The sequence below is a fragment of the Dreissena polymorpha genome, chromosome 1 (genome assembly GCF_020536995.1).
Source record: "Dreissena polymorpha isolate Duluth1 chromosome 1, UMN_Dpol_1.0, whole genome shotgun sequence".
Classification (NCBI taxonomy): Eukaryota; Metazoa; Mollusca; class Bivalvia; order Myida; family Dreissenidae; genus Dreissena; species Dreissena polymorpha.
The window spans coordinates 119,414,338-119,433,035 of NC_068355.1; the positions used below are offsets into that span (position 1 = coordinate 119,414,338).

The window sequence follows — 18,698 nt, forward strand, 5'->3', positions numbered from 1 at the left end:
ATGATCGGTGAAAAAACATGGCCGTCAGGGGGCGGGGCAGTTTTCTCTCTCTCTCTCTATATATATATATATATATAGTGAAAACATGTGAACAGTCTAGAGGACACATTTTTTGCCCATTCTTCATTAAATTTGGCCAGAACATTTGTTTCCCGGATACCACGGTTGAGTTCAAAAATGGTTTGGATCGGTAAAAAAATATGGCCGCCAGGGGGGGGTGTCTTTTTCCTTCTATTTATATTGTAAAGAAGCTTGTGAACACTCTAGAAGTCACATTTTTTGCCTAATCATCATGACATTTGGTCAAAACATTGGTTTTGTGAATATCTTGGACGAGTTCGAAAATGGTCGTGATCATTTGAAAAACATGGCCGCCAGGGGATGGGGAAGTTGTCTCTATATGTATATAGTGAAAACATGAGAACAGTCTAGAAGACACATTTTTTGCCCAATCTTCATGAACTTTGGTCAGAACATTTGTTTTATGGATATGACGGTAGAGTTCGAAAATGGTTTGAAGCGCCAGTGGGGGTGGGGGGGGGGGGTTCTATTCCCTTATATTTTTATAGTAATAAAACACTCTAGAAGTCACATTTTTAACCAGGTTTTTAACCAGGTTTTCCGAAGGAAAAAACTGGTTATTAGATTGGCGAATGCGGGCGGGCTGGCTGGCTGGCGGGCGGGTGGAACAAGCTTGTCCGGGCCATAACTATGTCTTTTATTGTTAGATTTTAAAATCATTTGGCACATTTGTTCACCATCATTGGACGGTGTGTTGCGCGAAATAATTAAGTCGATATCTCCAAGGTCAAGGTCACACTTTGAGTTCAAAGGTCAAAAATGGCCATAAATGAGCTTGTCCTGGCCATAACTATGTCATTCATTGTGAGATTTAAAAATCATTAGGCACATTTGTTCACCATCATGGGATGGTGTGTCGCACGAAAGAATCACGTCAATATCTCCAATGTCAAGGTCGCCACGACTAAAAATAGATTAAAAAAAAAAAACTTACAAAGGGGGTTAATTTTGTTTGTTCATTTCAAAAGTTCAGTTTCAGTTTTCTCCCTTTATCAGATTTTTTTTTCACAATGAAAACCTGGTTTTGTGACAATATTGTCCCTTGTTAGCTAGTTCCTTCGGGTCTCAGGTGAGCGCCTTAGGGCCCATGGCCCTCTTGTTAAGATTATGCTCTCGAAAATATGGGGGCACTAAAAAGGGCCGTTGTCATCATCGTGATGGTCTGGACCTAGCAAGAAAAGTCTTTATGTCTTTATTAAAATTAACTTTCTAAGTGACTACAAATGCGTCAAAATATGTATCTCAGTGGTAAAGGGTTGAATGACACTGATAGTAACTATATGGTGAGCTACAGAATTTGTTCCAGTTTGCTTAGGCAAACTACTCACATTAGTGTGAGTAATAAATTACTAAGATTCCATAGAACGTTTCACGAGGTGTTTGTCAGGTAGAGTCTTTAATAATAAGATTCTTCTGACCCTGTTTTTTCAGGTGCAACAGCAGGGCAAGCTTCTGACGGTGTTTTCCTCCTCTCATTACTGTGGTGGCACCAATGAAGCAGCCTGCGTGTTGGCTGATAACTACAAGCTACGAATGATCCGGATTGACACTACCTGACAGATGTTGCTCTACAAGTGATTAGGGAGTTTTTAACTATTTTATTCGCCCAGCCAGGCATCAAGGGTTCTTCAAAGCAGCAGTTCATTTGAATGAAAAAACACAAACAACTTTGCAGCAATGGTTTCAAACAGACGTTCATACTTATCATTATTCAAAATGACTTAAAACTTCTTAAATTAATATTTTGGTAACATTGTATAAGAAATATCTCTAACTCTAAGGGAAAGCAGGTGACACTTATTAAGAACCTTATTTGTGGGAATATAAAACAGAACTTTTCAAGACAAAAGTTGCTTTTGTCTTTATATAATTTTGCGCGTCTGATATATGGACAAAAATCGACATTTTTGAAGTCTCAATGTAAACATTTTTTAAGTCAGGACTGCACATATGTATGTGATATAACCTATAGCATATAATTTTTTGTGTATGCCATTTGTACTGAACGTTTTCAACCAAAAACATTATTCAATTCATTGCTAAAGTTAATTACATGATTTATGTGTATTAAAATTAATTCAATTTAAAATGCATTGAATTATATCCTTGAACTGCTGCTTTATCTCTTGAGTTGTAGATATTGGATTGGCTTGGGTCATATGGTGTGCAATGAACTGTTCCATAGTGCTAACTGGTACCCAAGACAGCTTTAAACAAATCAATCTGGAAGGATTTTGAGGAACAGAGTGTTTGGACATCACTGTTTGTTTAGCAATTATTGATGCATAAGTAACTTTATTGTATTTCTTGTTCTCTTACCAGAACCAACTTGCAGGAATATGTTGAACCAAGTGCTTGTTGCCTTGTACATCAGTATTATGTTTTTATATTTATACAGTCAGGTATTCAAGTATTGATTTAGATGAAAATAATATAACACATAGTAATCAAATTCAATAACTAACGGGTTATTTCTGTGCTATTTGAACATATACTTGATGATTTTTTGTAAGCATTGCACTTAACCTGCAGTTCTGAAGTTTGTGTTTTAACTCCTATTTTATTCCTTGCTGGAATTAGCTTAAACTATGACAGTTAAATGACCTTTAAGTGTAGTTTACGGTAAAGATACACTGCAATGATTTTATGGCATAATGGTTCTTTTTTCGATTATAGATTATATGAGTCGTGTTCTGAGAAAACTGGGCATAATGCATGTGCGTAAAGTGCCATTCCAGATTAGCCTGTGCAGTCCTCACAGGCTAATCAGGGACGACACTTTCTGCTTTAATGGTATTTTTAGTTTCAAGGAAGTCCCTCCTTACCAAAAATCAAGTTTATGCGGAAAGTGTCGTCGCTGATTAGCCTAGGCAGACTGCACAGTCTAATCTGGGGAAACTTTTTACACACATGCATTAAGCCCAGTTTTCTCAGAACAAGACACATGCAGTACAAATAGTTTGTGTTCTCAACTCCTCTGTTCTACCAACTGGATCTATCTTGAACTTTATAGTTGAATTACCTTACATTGTTGATGATTGTTTAAAAAAAGGAATTACATACAAGTTACCATTTTTTCGGACTAATGGACTTATCAAAGTTTTTCCACTGTAGAATACATAGTCCGAAGTGTTGCGTTTTCAACTTGTCTTCAGAGCGGAACTCACTCAAATGTTCACTGTTGAATGGCCTTAATGTTGAGATGATCATAAAGAAAACAAGTTTTGGCTGCAATAAGTTTTTGCTGGGATGAGATTTGGCAGTATTATGGTCCATTGTCTGCATATCCTCTCTGTAATGTATATTGGATTTGTTTGTGAGCAAACATGTGTCGTGTAGGGGCATCTAATCAGTCTGTGTTACACATATTTAGTTTATATGTAAATGTTTCATCAATTACAGTAAATTACATATAATTTAAATCAATTGATTGTATTTTATTGTGTATATATGTATGAGTTTGCTTCATTGTTATACAGGCAAATCCTCACACATTTTCTTTCAATTTTGAATCAAATTATAACATTTACAATGAATTTTAATAACAATTCGAGTAGTTGGTACTTACATGTGTATATTCATATATTATTATATATTTAAATGTGTGTGTTGATTTGTGTCGTTTTTAATGTGTTGTTAAGCATACAGGAATATATATATTTTTTAATGCTTATTTGTCTGTTGTTTTTTCTTTTTTACCTGAGCACAATATGTTCATGGTTAGCTGTTGGGGTATGGTAATGTCAGTCATCCGTTTACCAGAGCCTCTGTGCGTCAGTAAACAATTTGTTTACAAGCCCATAAACACTCAAAATCAAGGAATATTGCTTACAATATTTCAAAAAATTAAGTTAACCCATAAAAAAATCAGTGTTTGTTGTACCAATAGCCAAATTTCTACGCTAGATGTGGTATGATAACAAAGATTTTACGAGATACAAAATGCTCATTTTTATTTTTTGTGCGACAATATATTCCATGTTAATTTCCTGCCATGATATCAGAACATTCACAAGCCAACTTGAGACTGTGGTGTAACGACGTGTTCATGAGAACTACATCGTGCTTCCGAACCTGCCCAAGGCCAATCTCATGTTTGCTTGTAAATGTTTGGATATCGTAGCTCGAAATTCACCTGGAATATTTTGTGACACATTTTGTATGGCGTTAAATAATATATATTTTGTGAAATATTCATTGATTTTGAGTATTTGCTACTTTATACAAACTATTACTGAACACTTGGGGAGAATTTAACTGATTGCACATGAGTGTTCCAAGGGTGGCCCTTTTCTGGTTTCATGACTTATTAGGTCATGAACCGAGTTTTGAAAGTGAAAACTTTAAAAATCTATGATACCACATGGCACAAATATTGGCTATTTGGTATTTAATATTGTATTGTGGTCCTTTACAAATTTGTTCAAGTAACTTGCTTTGGGAAAAGCTGACCACGCAATACATTTTCAAATAATTCCAACTTATAAAACCTACAAGCGACAATTTCTCAGGACAGCGTTCAAGGATCCACAAGACCTCTTGTAAACATTTTTGCAATTATTATACATAAACTGTTTTTTACTACATTGTGAAGGCTAAACATCATGTACATGTGTTTCTTTGCTGGTATTTGTAATTTGAGATTTATTTGTATATTTTGAACTTGAAAAACAAATATATTTGTATTTTCAATTGTACATACAATTATATTCAGTAGTTATCTGACAGGGGTATATTTTTATTAGTTTATTTGTTCAAATAATTATTCAGTATCACCGAGGCTTTTCTTTTACGATTCTTTAATTTTTAGCTCGGCTGTTTTCGGAGAAAACCCGAGGTATTGTCATAGCCAGCTCATCGTGTCGTCCGCCCTCTGACATCTGCGCCGTGCTAAAACCTTGACATTTTGCTCTAAAATCAAAGTGCTTCTACTACAACTTTGAAACTTCATATGTAGATGTACCTTGATGAGTTCTACACGCCACACCCATTTTTGGGTCAATAGGTCAAAGGTAACTGTGACTTAAAATGTTTTTTAAATAAATTCTTACAAGCTTTCATTTATTCAAAACTGCACCCGCAGCAGAGCGTTGGCACTTTTCTTGCAGTGCTCTTGTAAATACTTCTTACACTATATTCATGTGATATCATGTTAATTTGGATATTTATGAGTACAAAGTGATTAAAGTCTACAAAGCAAATTTATTCCAACAATATAACACAAGATCTTGTCTTTGTGCAATGAAAATATTTGTTTAAGTTCCATATTGTTTTCTGCACCTTTCAATTTCCTAAAGTCGAAACATTCTTTATGTTAACATATCTGTTGATGTACATTGAACAAATGTCAAATAAAAAGCTCTCATGTTGTTATGCCAGTTGATTCTTTTAAACAAATACGGATACTAATTATGTACTTTTCATGAAAACTGATATATTCATTAATTTATTTAAATTAATTATATCTGATAGCAAACTCCAATCCAATAATTTTATTAGCGAGGCTGTTTTCGGAGAAAACCCGAGGTATTGTCATAGCCTGCTCGTTGTCGTGCTAAAACCTTTACATTGGCTCTAAAATTAAAGTGCTTCCACCTACAACTTTGAAACTTCATATGTAGATGCACCTTGATGAGTTCTACACGCCACACCCATTTTGGGTCACTAGGTCAAAGGTCAAGGTCACTGTGACCTCTAAAAAAAATAATCCTGACAAGCTTTCGCAGCCGAGCATAGCACACGTTATGCGGTGCTCTTGTTTAAGATCAAATGTTACTTTTTGCATATTGTAATGTCAAAAGATATTTGTTAATATATCTGAATAATGGATTTATATTTTTTCTTGATTTCACTTGATTTGTGATTGATTACTAAAACAAATTCATTCATTTTTTAAATGTTCTGATATTATTGTTAGAGACCAATATTACTTTATATTTATGGTGTGTTAAGCCATGGAAGTAAGTGGCCACTGAAAAACTGAAGAATTGAAGATATTTGGGGTTTTTTCCCTATAGCCGTAAACTAATACCTCTTTACTGACAAAACGAAATGGGTTTTCCTATGAATAACTTGAGAAACTTCATAAAAAATTTTTTTACTTAACAAAACTTATCATGTAATTAACATGTATGGCTTACTTATACAAAATATAGAAAATCGTTTTCATGATTACTGTTAGTATTTGACCCAACGCTAGTGAATTTATGTACAAACTGCTGACTGTTGTCTCTGTTTTTAGAATCTGCTGATTTTGCTACATAAATGCTTTTAACTTCGTTCTTAATTTGCATAATCAAGTTCCAGTTGTTAATGTTTTGTATGGATTGCAGTTTTTGAGGATGGCGTAGGAAAATAAACACAAAACAGGATATATTGAATGTTGTTGTGTTAACCTAAAGGGCTCCAGCACTATCTAATTCACAAGATTTTACCTGTTGTTTCAAAAGCTGGATATCATGAAAATAACATTCATCCAAATAACACAATAGTTATGCCCCCCTTCGAAGAAGAGGGGGTATATTGCTTTGCTCATGTCGGTCGGTCTGTCGGTCCACCAGGTGGTTGTCAGACGATAACTCGAGAACCCTTGGGCCTAGGATCATGAAACTTCATACAGGCTGTCAAGTGACCTTTTTTCAAAAAGTAGGAAAAAATAGGAACTACTTTTGCAAGAAAAGTAGGTAAAAAGTAGGAAAAAGTAGGAACTTTTCCCTCAAAAGTAGGAATACATAATACTAATTTTTTAGACACAGGTCCAGGAAACATAGCTTGAAACAGAGCAGGAGTGCCATCACATGTTCTGTATGGATACCCACTTGAAGCTACCTTGAGGGCCCAGAAGATTTCAGCCTTTTGTATCTGTTCCTTGTGTGATAGTTGTACTTGCATACAGATAGATTTATCCCCACCACCCTAAGAGCTGCTTGGCTTTGGAGCACTTCCACGCTTTTGTGAATTATCATGCATGTATTTCATGTTTTCCTTGTGTTTTTATCCATCTGCATGACTTATCATTTGATTAGCACCAGAATTACAAGATGGACTTCCTTCAGACAGTACAATATCTTGCAAACTCATTGCCGGTATCTCTCTTGCACCATGATCCAAGTGTTTTTCCACTGTTGTCCAACTTCTCCATCCATGAAGGGTTAAACTTTGTTTTCCCACTAGGCATTTTAGCACTTTTAGTGTTTCTATGATAATAAAGTTTCAAGCAAAGCTACCCTGAAGTATAATTAGATGCTGTTCATTTTGGTGTATCATCAAATATGTGGTTAGAGGTCTTTTGTGTATCGATATAAAAATGGTAATATATTGTGCATGTTATATCCTTAAGCAGAAGATCAAATTTATTTAGTGATACACCAACTTGTTGTACAAGATTAATACTAGTATATAAAGCAGTGTCAATGCTCTGCTACAGCTACATTGTGAAACCTTTAAATTGACAATAGGGTGAAGTTATAATAACTTAAGTTACATTCAAAATGACTGGTCATTGCAGAGCAGATTATGCAACTGGAGATAGGACCTTATCACCTGACATCTTTTATGACATCATTGATTGGGCAATGAAACAGTTGCACTACATTGTTTATTCCAGTTTCAAATAATGGTTTTTACATTATTGATGACTTCGCGGGAGTGTAATAATGCCGTTAAATAATTTTAATACTACGCTGTAACACCTTGAAGTTACCTCACTAGCTATGGCATCATTAGACAAGAATTGTGTTTGTCAGAAACATAATGCCCTTCTTCTTCTTCTTCATTAATTTTTATCGAGTGCACCGGGATTGTCTCCCATATGGCCATCGCCCCCAGAAAGACGTGTTAGTTGGTTACGGGGGATAATGCAAGATACAGGAGACACCCCATTCCAGAGGTGACCCTGGGTCTTTAAGTGCCCGGTGTATAGCACCTAGTACACTGCACCTCGGTTTAACATCTCATGCGAAAGACGAGTTAGTAGGTTAGGTGCAGCAGGGATCGAACCAGCGATCTCTGGATTGTGAAGCCAGTGTGTTACCACTAGACCACGGATCCGCTACAACACAATGCCCACTATTGCGCCGCTTTGAAATAAAATTTCAATATATCATTTGGCAGGTTTAGAAATTATCTCCCTTTTAAAGCTTATTACTTCCCTTGGATTGTATTTTTTTACTTTTGACCTTGAAGGATGACCTTCACCTTTTACCACTCAAAATGTGCAGCTCCATGAGATACACATGCATGCCAAATATCAAGTTGCTATCTTCAATATTGCAAAAGTTATGGCCCATATTAAAGTTTTCGGACGGACACACAGACAGACAGACAGACAGACAAACGGACTGACAGTACAACTGCTATATGCCACCCTACCGAGAGCATAAAAATGTATCAGGGCATTTAGGCTCTGTGCATTTATCTTTAATTACTAACATGATGTACCTATGATATCAATAGAACATCATATCCATTGTCATGTAATACAGAATTTATTACATTATATTTGTAAATGATGAAAACTCGGCAAAGCATTAGTTTTATCTTTTTCCAATAACTTGTGTAATAAATTCCATATTACATAACCACTCATACAATACATGTATCTCTATATCTCTACATTCCAAACAGCAATATCATGTAAACATGCATAAGGTTTGGTCAAATTGTTGTCAATGGAAACAAAATAACACTGGAATAAACAATGGGTTCCTACAGCTCTTGCATCACTGGGAACTGTGTAAGGTAGTGAAGTCTGCAGCGTACAAATGCTAAGGAAGTAAACAAGGCACTATTGTTACTTAAAAAAAACTTGTCAATATTTTCAAAAGTTACATAAGAAATAAATATTTATGCTTCCTGAAGAGGTGCTAGCAGACAGTCAGCATGGGTTGTAAGGTCTCATCTAGATACATGTAAATGCACATTAACAGGGATACAGTCATGCCATAGATTCATTCATCCTGCAAGTTTACTAAATAAACTGTTAAAAAAATTATTCTCAATTGAAAATGAAAAAGTAGAAAGATTTGGTAAAAAAATAGGAAAAAGTAGGATCCTGATGAAAAAGTAGGAAAAAGTAGGAAATAGTAGGAAAAAGTATGACCGCTTGACAGCCTGTTCATAGGTACATTGATCATGACTCGCAGATGACCCCTATTGATTTTGAGGTCACTAGGTCAAAGGTCAAGGTCACGGTGACCAGAAATAGTAAAATGGTTTTTGAATGATAACTCAAGAACCCATACACCTAGGATCATGAAACTTCATGGGTAGATTGATCATGACTTGCAGATGACCCCTATAGATTTTGAGGTCACTAGGTCAAAGGTCAAGGTGACCCGAAATAGTAAAATGGTTTTCGGATGATAACTCAAGAACGTTTACGCCTAGGATCATGAAACTTCATAGGTAGATTGATCATGACTTGCAGATGACCCCTATTGATTTTGAGGTCACAAGGTCAAAGGTCAAGGTCACGGTCACCCGAAATAGTAAATTGATTTTCGGATGATAACTCAAGAACGCTTTTGCCTAGGATCATGACACTTCATAGGTACATTTATCGTGACCCGCAGATGACCCCTATTGATTTTCAGGTCACTAGGTCAAAGGTCAAGGTCACAGTGACAAAAATCGTATTCACACAATGGCTGCCACTACAACGGAAAGCCCGTATGGGGGGCATGCATGTTTTACAAACAGCCCTTGTTTTATTTGTTGCATTGTGATGTTTTATCTAAAACAACTAATATGATTTGTCATAAATATACAATGTCATGCACATATGTGTCGTGTTCTGAGAAAACTGGGCAAAATTCATGTGCATAAAGTGTCGTCCCAGATTAGCCTTTGCAGTCCGTACAGGCTAATCAGGGACGACACTTTCCGCTTTTATGACATTTTTCGTTTAAATGAAGTCTCTTCTTAGCAAAAATCCAATTAAGGCGTGAAGTGTCGTCCCTGATTAGCTTGTGCGGACTGCACAGGCTAATCTGGGCGACACTTTACGCACATGCATTATGCCCAGTTTTGTCAGGACACGACTCGTATAATTTGTAATAGCTTTTAGACAAGAGGGCTGTGATGGCCCTTAAGTGCTCACCTGAGTGTTTGGTTAACAGTTTATTGGACATTGACCAAATTATATATAGGATCTGGAATGAGTTGTCATATCATACCATATTTTATTAAATGAGTTTAGGAATTTTGTTATTAAGCGAGCCTTTGGCGAGCTTACTAACAAATTTCCTTGACGAGTTTAATAAAATATGGTATGATATGACGAGCCTCAGATCGTTTTTATCACATGCTTTTAAATGAGCAAATTCAATAAATATTTACGCAAACATAATGATAAATCCTGAATGTTGTTTACATTTCGTGACGTCATTTGACATTGCAACGTCATTTCAGCAAAATAACAATGCGATTGGTGCTTCCACCTACAACTTTGAAACTTCATATGTAGATGAAGCTTGACGAGTTCTACACGCCACACCCATTTTGGGGTCACTAGGTCAAAGGTCAGTGACTTTATTTTTTTTTAAACATTTCTTTCAAGCTTTCATTTATTCAAAACTGCACCCGTAGCCGGAGCGTGGCACCCGTTATGCGGTGCTCTTGTTTTATATAGTGACCTTGTTTTTGGACACATGAACAAGATTCCAACTTACGCACGATATTGTAAAGATAACCATGCTGAGAAAAGTTCCTCTAGATTGGATCATACATGAAAATTAGTGACAAAAAAAAGAAATCCCCTAAATAAATTTTGTTAATGGATGGATGTACTTGCAAGCTTGCAATTCGAAATTCAGTTCACAACTTCTTATTCTATTAAAAGGTGGTGTCATTAAAAGAGGGGGTGTGTTAGGACAACTGTTGTGCCTCTTTCAGCTATCTGTGTTTATACTTGCCCAAAACTTTAATTATTTAAATTTAAACATATAAAAAGGCTTCAAAAATATCTTCAAGGAAGAAACAGCTCAGCTTTAAAAAGGCGGTACAGTAAACCCTATAGACCCGAGTCTTTCCTGTGACACACAGCCAGGATAAAGGTGAACAATTGTCTCTGTCAAGCAATTGCCCAGATAAACATTCTTAACAAATTTCATCAAGATTGGGTCGTAAATGTGGCCTCTAAAGTGATGTAGTCAATTTTTATGTCCCCCACTATAGTAGTGGGGGACATATTGTTTTTGCCCTGTCTGTTGGTCTGTCTGTTGGTCTGTCTGCGCCAACTTTAACATTTTGCAATAACTTTTGCTATATTGAAGATAGCAACTTTATATTTGGCATGCATGTGTATCTCATGAAGCTGCACATTTTGAGTGGTGAAAGGTCAAGGTCATCCTTCAAGGTCAGAGGTCAAATATATGTGGCCAAAATCGCTCATTTTATGAATACTTTTGCAATATTGAAGATAGCAACTTGATATTTGGCATGCATGTGCATCTCATGGAGCTGCACATTTTGAGTGGTGAAAGGTCAAGTTCAATGTCATCCTTCAAGGTCAGAGGTCAAATATATGTGGCCCAAATCGCTTATTTTATGAATACTTTTGTAATATTGAAGATTGAAACTTGATATTTGGCATGCATGTGTATCTCATGGAGCTGCACATTTTCAGTGGTGAAAGGTCAAGGTCATCCTTCACAAGGTCAAGGTCATCCTTCAAGGTCAAACGTCATATAGGGGGACATTGTGTTTCACAAACACATCTTGTTCTCAACTGTCAAACTAAGAATAATGTAGTGTTTTTTTTTTAAAGAATATGACTATTTGTGGTATTCTTGAATGGTCATGGTGACTGCTTAGCATTGTATGACCTGAACAAATCAGTTAAACGATTCATTCATTGCAGTTACAGAGTGTTTTAAGAACGAGGCACATTTTTTTTAAACAAAATGTTTTGTTTCTTCTACTAGAACAAAATTCTTCTATTTTTGTGTATAAAAAACATTTTAATCAATTACAAATTATATGTGAATGGCTTGCCTACATTATGATTGAAGTATATGAAAAACAGCTTTACAGCAACCCATATGTTACACTTCAGTAAAAAAGAATTTTTCTCTTGGTATCAATAAATTGTTGTGTATTTTTTTATAATTAAAAGTAAAAGTACATTTATTTATTCTTAAATTATCAAATGTTAATGAAACAAAGACTGCATAAAAATAAAGTTCTCAGTGACAAAAGAGTTGAAGTTGTGTGACTTACCTGTAAAAAATCAGGTTTTGCAACAAGCATTATACAACTAGACAATCCGCCTTACAACAATATAAAGTTAAAAGAATACTGTATTTGAATCCTCTCTAAATTATCATCAACTCCACAAATACCACTGTATTTGAATCCCCTCTAAATTATCATCAATTGCATGAAACGCTCACTACCCTGTACATCATAAAGAAACTGCTAAAGCTCGTCAAGAATATAAATAACATATTCATCTGCCATGAAATTATTCATGGTTTGATAATTGACACGTTTAATTAAAATTGCACATAAAATGTGGCATGTCGAGTCGTTACACATTTTTGTATTATTTTACCTGATGACCTAGCTTTTGGACACAAGTGAACCAGACACTCGTTAACCAGATTACAGTGCCTAGATATTGTCAAGATACGGTTCATAAAGATGTACAATGTGGCCTCTAGATTGGTAACAAGCTGAAAGTTGCTGTTGCACAATAGACAAGGACAGACATTGGACCTAGGCTGACCATGAGCACTTTGAGTTCAGAAGAGTTTACAAGACCGTAACAATTTTGAGGGCATAACTTATGTAAATATGCATATTACTCAACAAATAATAAAGACAGATATTTTTAAACCGTATATAATCATGTTGACATACTAATTGATATTAATTTAAGTAAAAAGCAGTTGTTCTTGACTAAATATTCCACACAACTATTCTTGGCCCTGATAACATATAACAACAAGGAGAACAGTTTCTTTTTCACATTGAGCATTTAGACATAAACACCTTGAGATTATACATGTACACACAAAGTATAACAGTCTCTTTAGTTTAGCCTAGTTGTCAAATGGTAAGTTTCTAGCCCTGTTTTACCAACACAGTTACAGGTTTGCTTTCATGTTAGGCCTGTATGTGCTAAGTTTGATCATTGAACACACAATCAGCATTGTCATTCATTCCTGTCTCTCCCAGATAATTTTCATTCCCGAATGGGTCTCATGGGGTTGTGCCGTGTGCGGTAGTAGTCGGGGTTGTCAAGGATACTGGAAGCCACACTGACCTGGCCTTGAAGTCTGGTGATACACGTCTGGCTGGGACAGGTATGGGTCAGCTTGATGTCTGAAATGTGCAAGTCAAGCAAACTGATAAACAGATAAAATCTTATCAAATGAAACGTACAAGCTCCATGTATATCACATATCTTATATTTAACATGTATGCTTAATAATCAAAATTTAATATACATAACTAGAACTTTTAAAGAAAACTTGACCTGCAACTAATTATCAGCTATGTTCAAGGGCAAAAAACTCATCAATTTGTACATCATTAGGATGAAATACATGTTTTGCACACATACCCTTCAAAGTGTTTCATGTAAATTTTCAAGCAAATCGTTTAAGAAAAGTACTTCACTCCACAACTAAAAACATGTTTTGCCGATCAACCACCTGAAAAATTGACCGACCCCTGCATGCTTTTAATAATTTAAGAGATTATATTTCAATCAATGGCGTCCACATGCTGTACCTGTGAGTCCGATCGGACAACCTGAGAGTTCCGCTTGGTTTGCCGTTCTTCTGCTCATTGACAGCCATCTTGGGTGTGGCCAGTCGTCGGGGCACGTACTTGATGTCAACGTCCTGACATATATTCCTCACGTCACTGCTCAGCACGTCCTGGTAGATCCTCAGAATACTCTTCATCTCCTCCAGACGGAAGATGGACTGAAATCAGCAAGCAGAGATAGTTTGATACAGACATCAACAATAACAATGCTGAAATTTGCAAATAGATTTCCCGATAAAGATGTTGTTTTGTGCTTCATAAGGTACAAAAATACCAAAATTTACGAGTATGATTTTCTAGAAAATATAAGATAATAATTTTTCTGACAAAAAAATGTTTGTTTTCCAATTATAAATAAATTGCTGTAAATATAATTTTTTGTGTATTTAGTTAGTATTTTGAATGCAAATATGTGTGTTCAAAGTTTTAGTGTTTCGAACACCGGAATTATACTAACTGAAAAAAATATGACTCTTTGTCAAGAAATATATTTTTGAGGATGTATCAGTATTTCATTATTATTTTACAACTGAAACGATAAAAAACAACACATTACTACATTTAACTAGTTTAATGACCCGATTCCAAAATATTTTGCCTCCCAATAAACATCAAAAAAAATGTAATAGAATGCACAAAGTATTCACTAACAGATCTCTTTTTAATATATTATACGAGTAAAGAGTGGAATATAAAAGGCCGCAGCGAAAAAACAACCGTTGGTAACCACGAGCCCCGAAAGATCGGCTACCCACTCGTGGAAACCTGTTACTTTGAAAATATGCCTACCGGAGGTGGATGAGCACATGTTAAAATAACAAAACGTGAAGTAACACCGTTATAGTAGCAACACCGCCTTCCCGAAATAAAAAATGCTATTGCTCATCAAGCGACCGAACTAGGAAGAACCATATACTTTGCTGGGCTAGACCTAGTTCTACCAATCGCTTGACCATTGGATCACACTTTTACATGATAATCGCTATGACACTTTTAATGACACACTAATACTTTTACTTGATCACTACACTTGTGATCACACTTTTTTTCTTTTTTTCTTTTTTTGCACTTGCGAAAAAACTTTGTACCTTTTACATACTTAATCGGACATTGATCACTACACTTGTGATCACTCTTTTGCGCACTTGCGATAACACTTACTTGATCACTACACTTGTGACCTTTTAATCTTTTACTTAATCGGACATTGATCACTACACTTGTGATCACACTTTTGAGCACTTGCGATAACACTTACTTGATCACTACATTTGTGATCTTTTACATACTTAATCGGACATTGATCACTACACTTGTGGCACACTTTTTGCGCACTTGCGATAACACTTACTTGATCACTACACTTGTGATCCAATACTTTTACTTGTACCTTTTACATACTTAATCGGACATTGATCACTACACTTGTGATCACACTTTTTCGCACTTGCGGTAATATACTTAATCGGACATTGATCACTACACTTGTGATCACACTTTTTCGCTTTTGCGATAATACTTTTACTTGATCACTACACTTGTGATCACACTTTTATCGCCACACTTGGTACCTTTTTACATTCTTAATCGGACATTAAAATACAACTTATCGTTCAACCAGCGATTTGACACCTAAACGTTTTTTACCCTACGGTATTGCTACTATTTTTTATTTTTTTAAAACTTAATAACTGGAATTACCCGAAAGGACAAGGATGATAAACTACGCAAGTAGTCACAGAGTCCATTCAGATAAATGTAAAAAGACTTAGACTTTAATAACTTGGAATTACCCGAAAGGACAAGGATGATAAACTACGCAAGTAGTCACAGAGTCCATTCAGATAAATGTATAAATGCGCATGCACATCCGACCCCCGGCAAACAGAATTTTCCGCCACAATAAATTTCACAAATTTATCCCCCACAAATTCTGGGCCTGTGAATAGTGAGCGCTCGAAGTCATTATAAAAAACCTTTGCTAATTGCGAGATAATAACCGTCGAGACCTTCCAAGTGATTGGTGCTCGCGTATCAACCGTTTGTCGCGAGCGAGAACAGCCCTCAAGCATTTTCTTCACTACAAAAATGTTCCTTATATCGTACCAGCCCATATATTTATGAATATAACTCAATCCCGAAATGTAGCTCTTGATAGATTTAGGTGATAGACCCTTTTCAAAACAATAGGCTACCAAGAGAACAACCGGTTGTTGATCCGCGGGCCAGTTGTTGTTTAGACTATATGCAGATCGAAAATTGTTGAACACGCTGCAAGCGGTATGATACGAACGCCACGAATTTACTGACATACTATTGAACATTAACGCCTTTGTTGTATGTTCAAGACGTTCCACAGATGACCCGGAAACAGTGTCAGGAGCGGGGTCTGCTTCCTGTGCCAGCTCTCGAAATTTGTTCATCTGAAACCGAGATAACGCATCGCACAATACGTTCCGAGATCCTGGTACGTGACTGGCGCGAACGATAACATTTATTTCCAAGCATCTTAAAGTGAGAGTTCGAATAAGATCCATGACCATATCGGACTTGGAAGTCAATTTGTTCAATATATAAACAACTGCTTCATTGTCACAATGGAACATAATCTTTTTATTTTTTAAATCCTCGCCCCAGAGAAACAGTGCAACTACGATTGGAAATAATTCGAGAACAGTCATGTTCACTAGTTACGCCCTTTTGCCGCCATAAATCAGGCCAACGAGCGTTACACCAGTGACCTTTAAAATAAATCCCAAAACTGAAACCAGACCCGCCAGCACTATCTGTAAACAATTCAGTGTCAACATTGGATATCCAGTATCGGTCATGGAAAACCGACACGCCGTTGTAATCGCGCAGAAATGTCAACCACATTTCGAGGTCTTGCCTAACAGCACGTGTTAGACGTATGCGGTGAAATGCTTTTGAAATGCCACAGGTGGTGTTAATTAATCTCCTGCAAAACGGGCAGCCGACTGGGATTGCCCTGCACACGAAGTTAAGAGACCCTATTAACGATTGCATTTGCTTTAGCTTAATTTTTTGTTTCTGCACTATGGAGTGAATTTTTTCCTGTAACTCAACTATTTTTATTTTAGGAATGCGGACTACTAGTTCCGCCGAATCTAATTCTAAGCCTAAGAAAACGATTATTTCCGTGGGCCCTTCTGTTTTCTCCGTGGCTAACGGCACGTTTAGCTCGTGCATGCAATTGATAAACGAATCCATCACCTTGCTGCAACCTAGCTCAGATTTATCACCACCCAGAAAATTGTCTAAACAGTGTATAAGCTTGCCCGATGACATTTTACTCTTAACACAGAATTCAAGGAATGAGGAAAACTGTTCAAATGTTTTGCAACTGACTGAAGCTCCAAATGGTAATGCTTTTTCCACATAAAACATGCCATTAAACTGTATGCCCAGTATTTCGAAATCTTCTCGCCGAACTGGGAGTAGGCGAAAAGCATTTTTAAGATCCATTTTGAAAAGTTTACAGTGTCTCCCTAAATCTTGAACCATGTGAACCGCTTCATCGAAATTTGTGTACTGAGCGGATGAGTATTTTTTATCAATGAAGTCATTAACCGAGTTACCCTCTGGAAAAGAAAGGTGATGAATCATCCTAAATTCACCTGGTGTCTTTTTTGGCACCAGGCCAACTGGGGAAACCATGAAATTAAAAAAAGATTGTTCGCTGAAAGGCCCAGCCAACCACCCCGCCAAAATCTCCTTATTTATCTTATCTTGAATTATGTCCGCATTTGCGATTGCAGACTTTAAGTTTTTACTAAATCAACTGACTCTGGGTCCGTTATAATGCATTGAAAATCCATTTGTAAAACCATTTAAAAGGTCATTTTAATCTGTAGAATTATACGATGTTAAATATTCACGTAATATTTTGATATTCACCGGCGATGGTGCGAGATTAAGTAGGTCATGATTACAGGGAAAATTAGCGTTCAATTTAGAACCTATTTGGGGTGCCACGGTTGTTCCCGTGCCATTGGGACCGTGGTCGAAATCGATGAAATCCCCGTCCCCTTTGAAAACGAGGCGCCTCCGCGACGCTGATAGGGCAGAGGCGCAAAGGACAGTTAATGACCGGATGTCGAGATCCGCATTCTGAACATGCGTGTGTAAACCGACAATTGGGCCACATGCAGTGTCCCTCGTTAAAGTGGTGACACAAGTTATTAGCTGTTGGCGTCCCCTGTCGCTCAGGGGCCCGTGTTTGCACGCATCACCACCAAAGATCATTATTGATTGACGCCCAAGACGTAGGGTGCAAGGCCTGGCGCAGACGAAACTGTTCATCATACTCTCGCCATGCAAAACCCCCCTGGCGTGACGCACACTCGCGAATTGTCCACATGTAATGCAAAATCTCCTGCACTTTATCGGGTCGCGTGCTAAGGTAGATTGACGCATAAACCAAGAAAGCGTCCGACCACCGTTCGATGTTATAGATTTTATCCCTACACTCCTTAGGGCGCTGTTCAAGAGTGCCCTCTGCTGAAAGTTGCAAAACACTACCGTTACAAAAAGCGGATAATTCGAAGGCACCTTTTAACAGTAAAGCCAAATTGACATATTCGCCTCTAGAAACTTGTTGTTTCAATGCGGCTGGCACGTGCGCAGCCAAGTCATCATTTGATAAGCGCGTCAATTCCTGACAACTTATCATGTTTTGACCCTGATGAATAGCCGAAGCAAGAGATTGAACTTGTGTATTTTCGATTGCCGGGAAACCTAGATTTGATTCCCCGCTAACACCGCACCCCTCAACGGTACGTGTAGTAATAGGAGAAACGATTTTAGATGCCCTTATTATC

At 36.8% G+C, this 18,698-nt stretch overlaps 2 protein-coding genes across 9 annotated transcripts in view; one reads left to right on the forward strand and one right to left on the reverse strand.

The window, feature by feature from the left end:
- The window catches only part of LOC127847015 (uncharacterized), a 40,313-nt gene extending 33,859 nt beyond the window's left edge, over positions 1 to 6,454 (forward strand). Inside the window, exons 18-19 of one of the 2 annotated variants that reach the window (XM_052378528.1) lie at positions 1,513 to 1,655; positions 2,219 to 6,454. In XM_052378528.1, coding sequence (XP_052234488.1) covers positions 1,513 to 1,638 — 126 coding nt within the window. In that variant the 3' untranslated portion in view covers positions 1,639 to 1,655; positions 2,219 to 6,454. Of the gene's footprint in view, positions 1 to 1,512 lie in introns of both variants that reach the window. The other variant, XM_052378518.1, reaches the window with a different exon arrangement.
- A 6,454-nt stretch (positions 6,455 to 12,908) lies between these two features.
- Positions 12,909 to 18,698, reverse strand: part of LOC127846943 (uncharacterized) — a 115,597-nt gene continuing 109,807 nt past the window's right edge. For 6 of the 7 annotated variants that reach the window (XM_052378381.1, XM_052378429.1, XM_052378421.1 and 3 more), the window contains 2 exons: positions 13,819 to 14,015; positions 12,909 to 13,407 (listed from right to left, as the gene is read on the reverse strand). In XM_052378381.1, the coding sequence (XP_052234341.1) occupies positions 13,323 to 13,407; positions 13,819 to 14,015 (282 nt within the window). In that variant the 3' untranslated portion in view covers positions 12,909 to 13,322. Of the gene's footprint in view, positions 13,408 to 13,818; positions 14,016 to 16,171; positions 16,281 to 18,698 lie in introns of all 7 variants that reach the window. The other variant, XR_008033748.1, reaches the window with a different exon arrangement.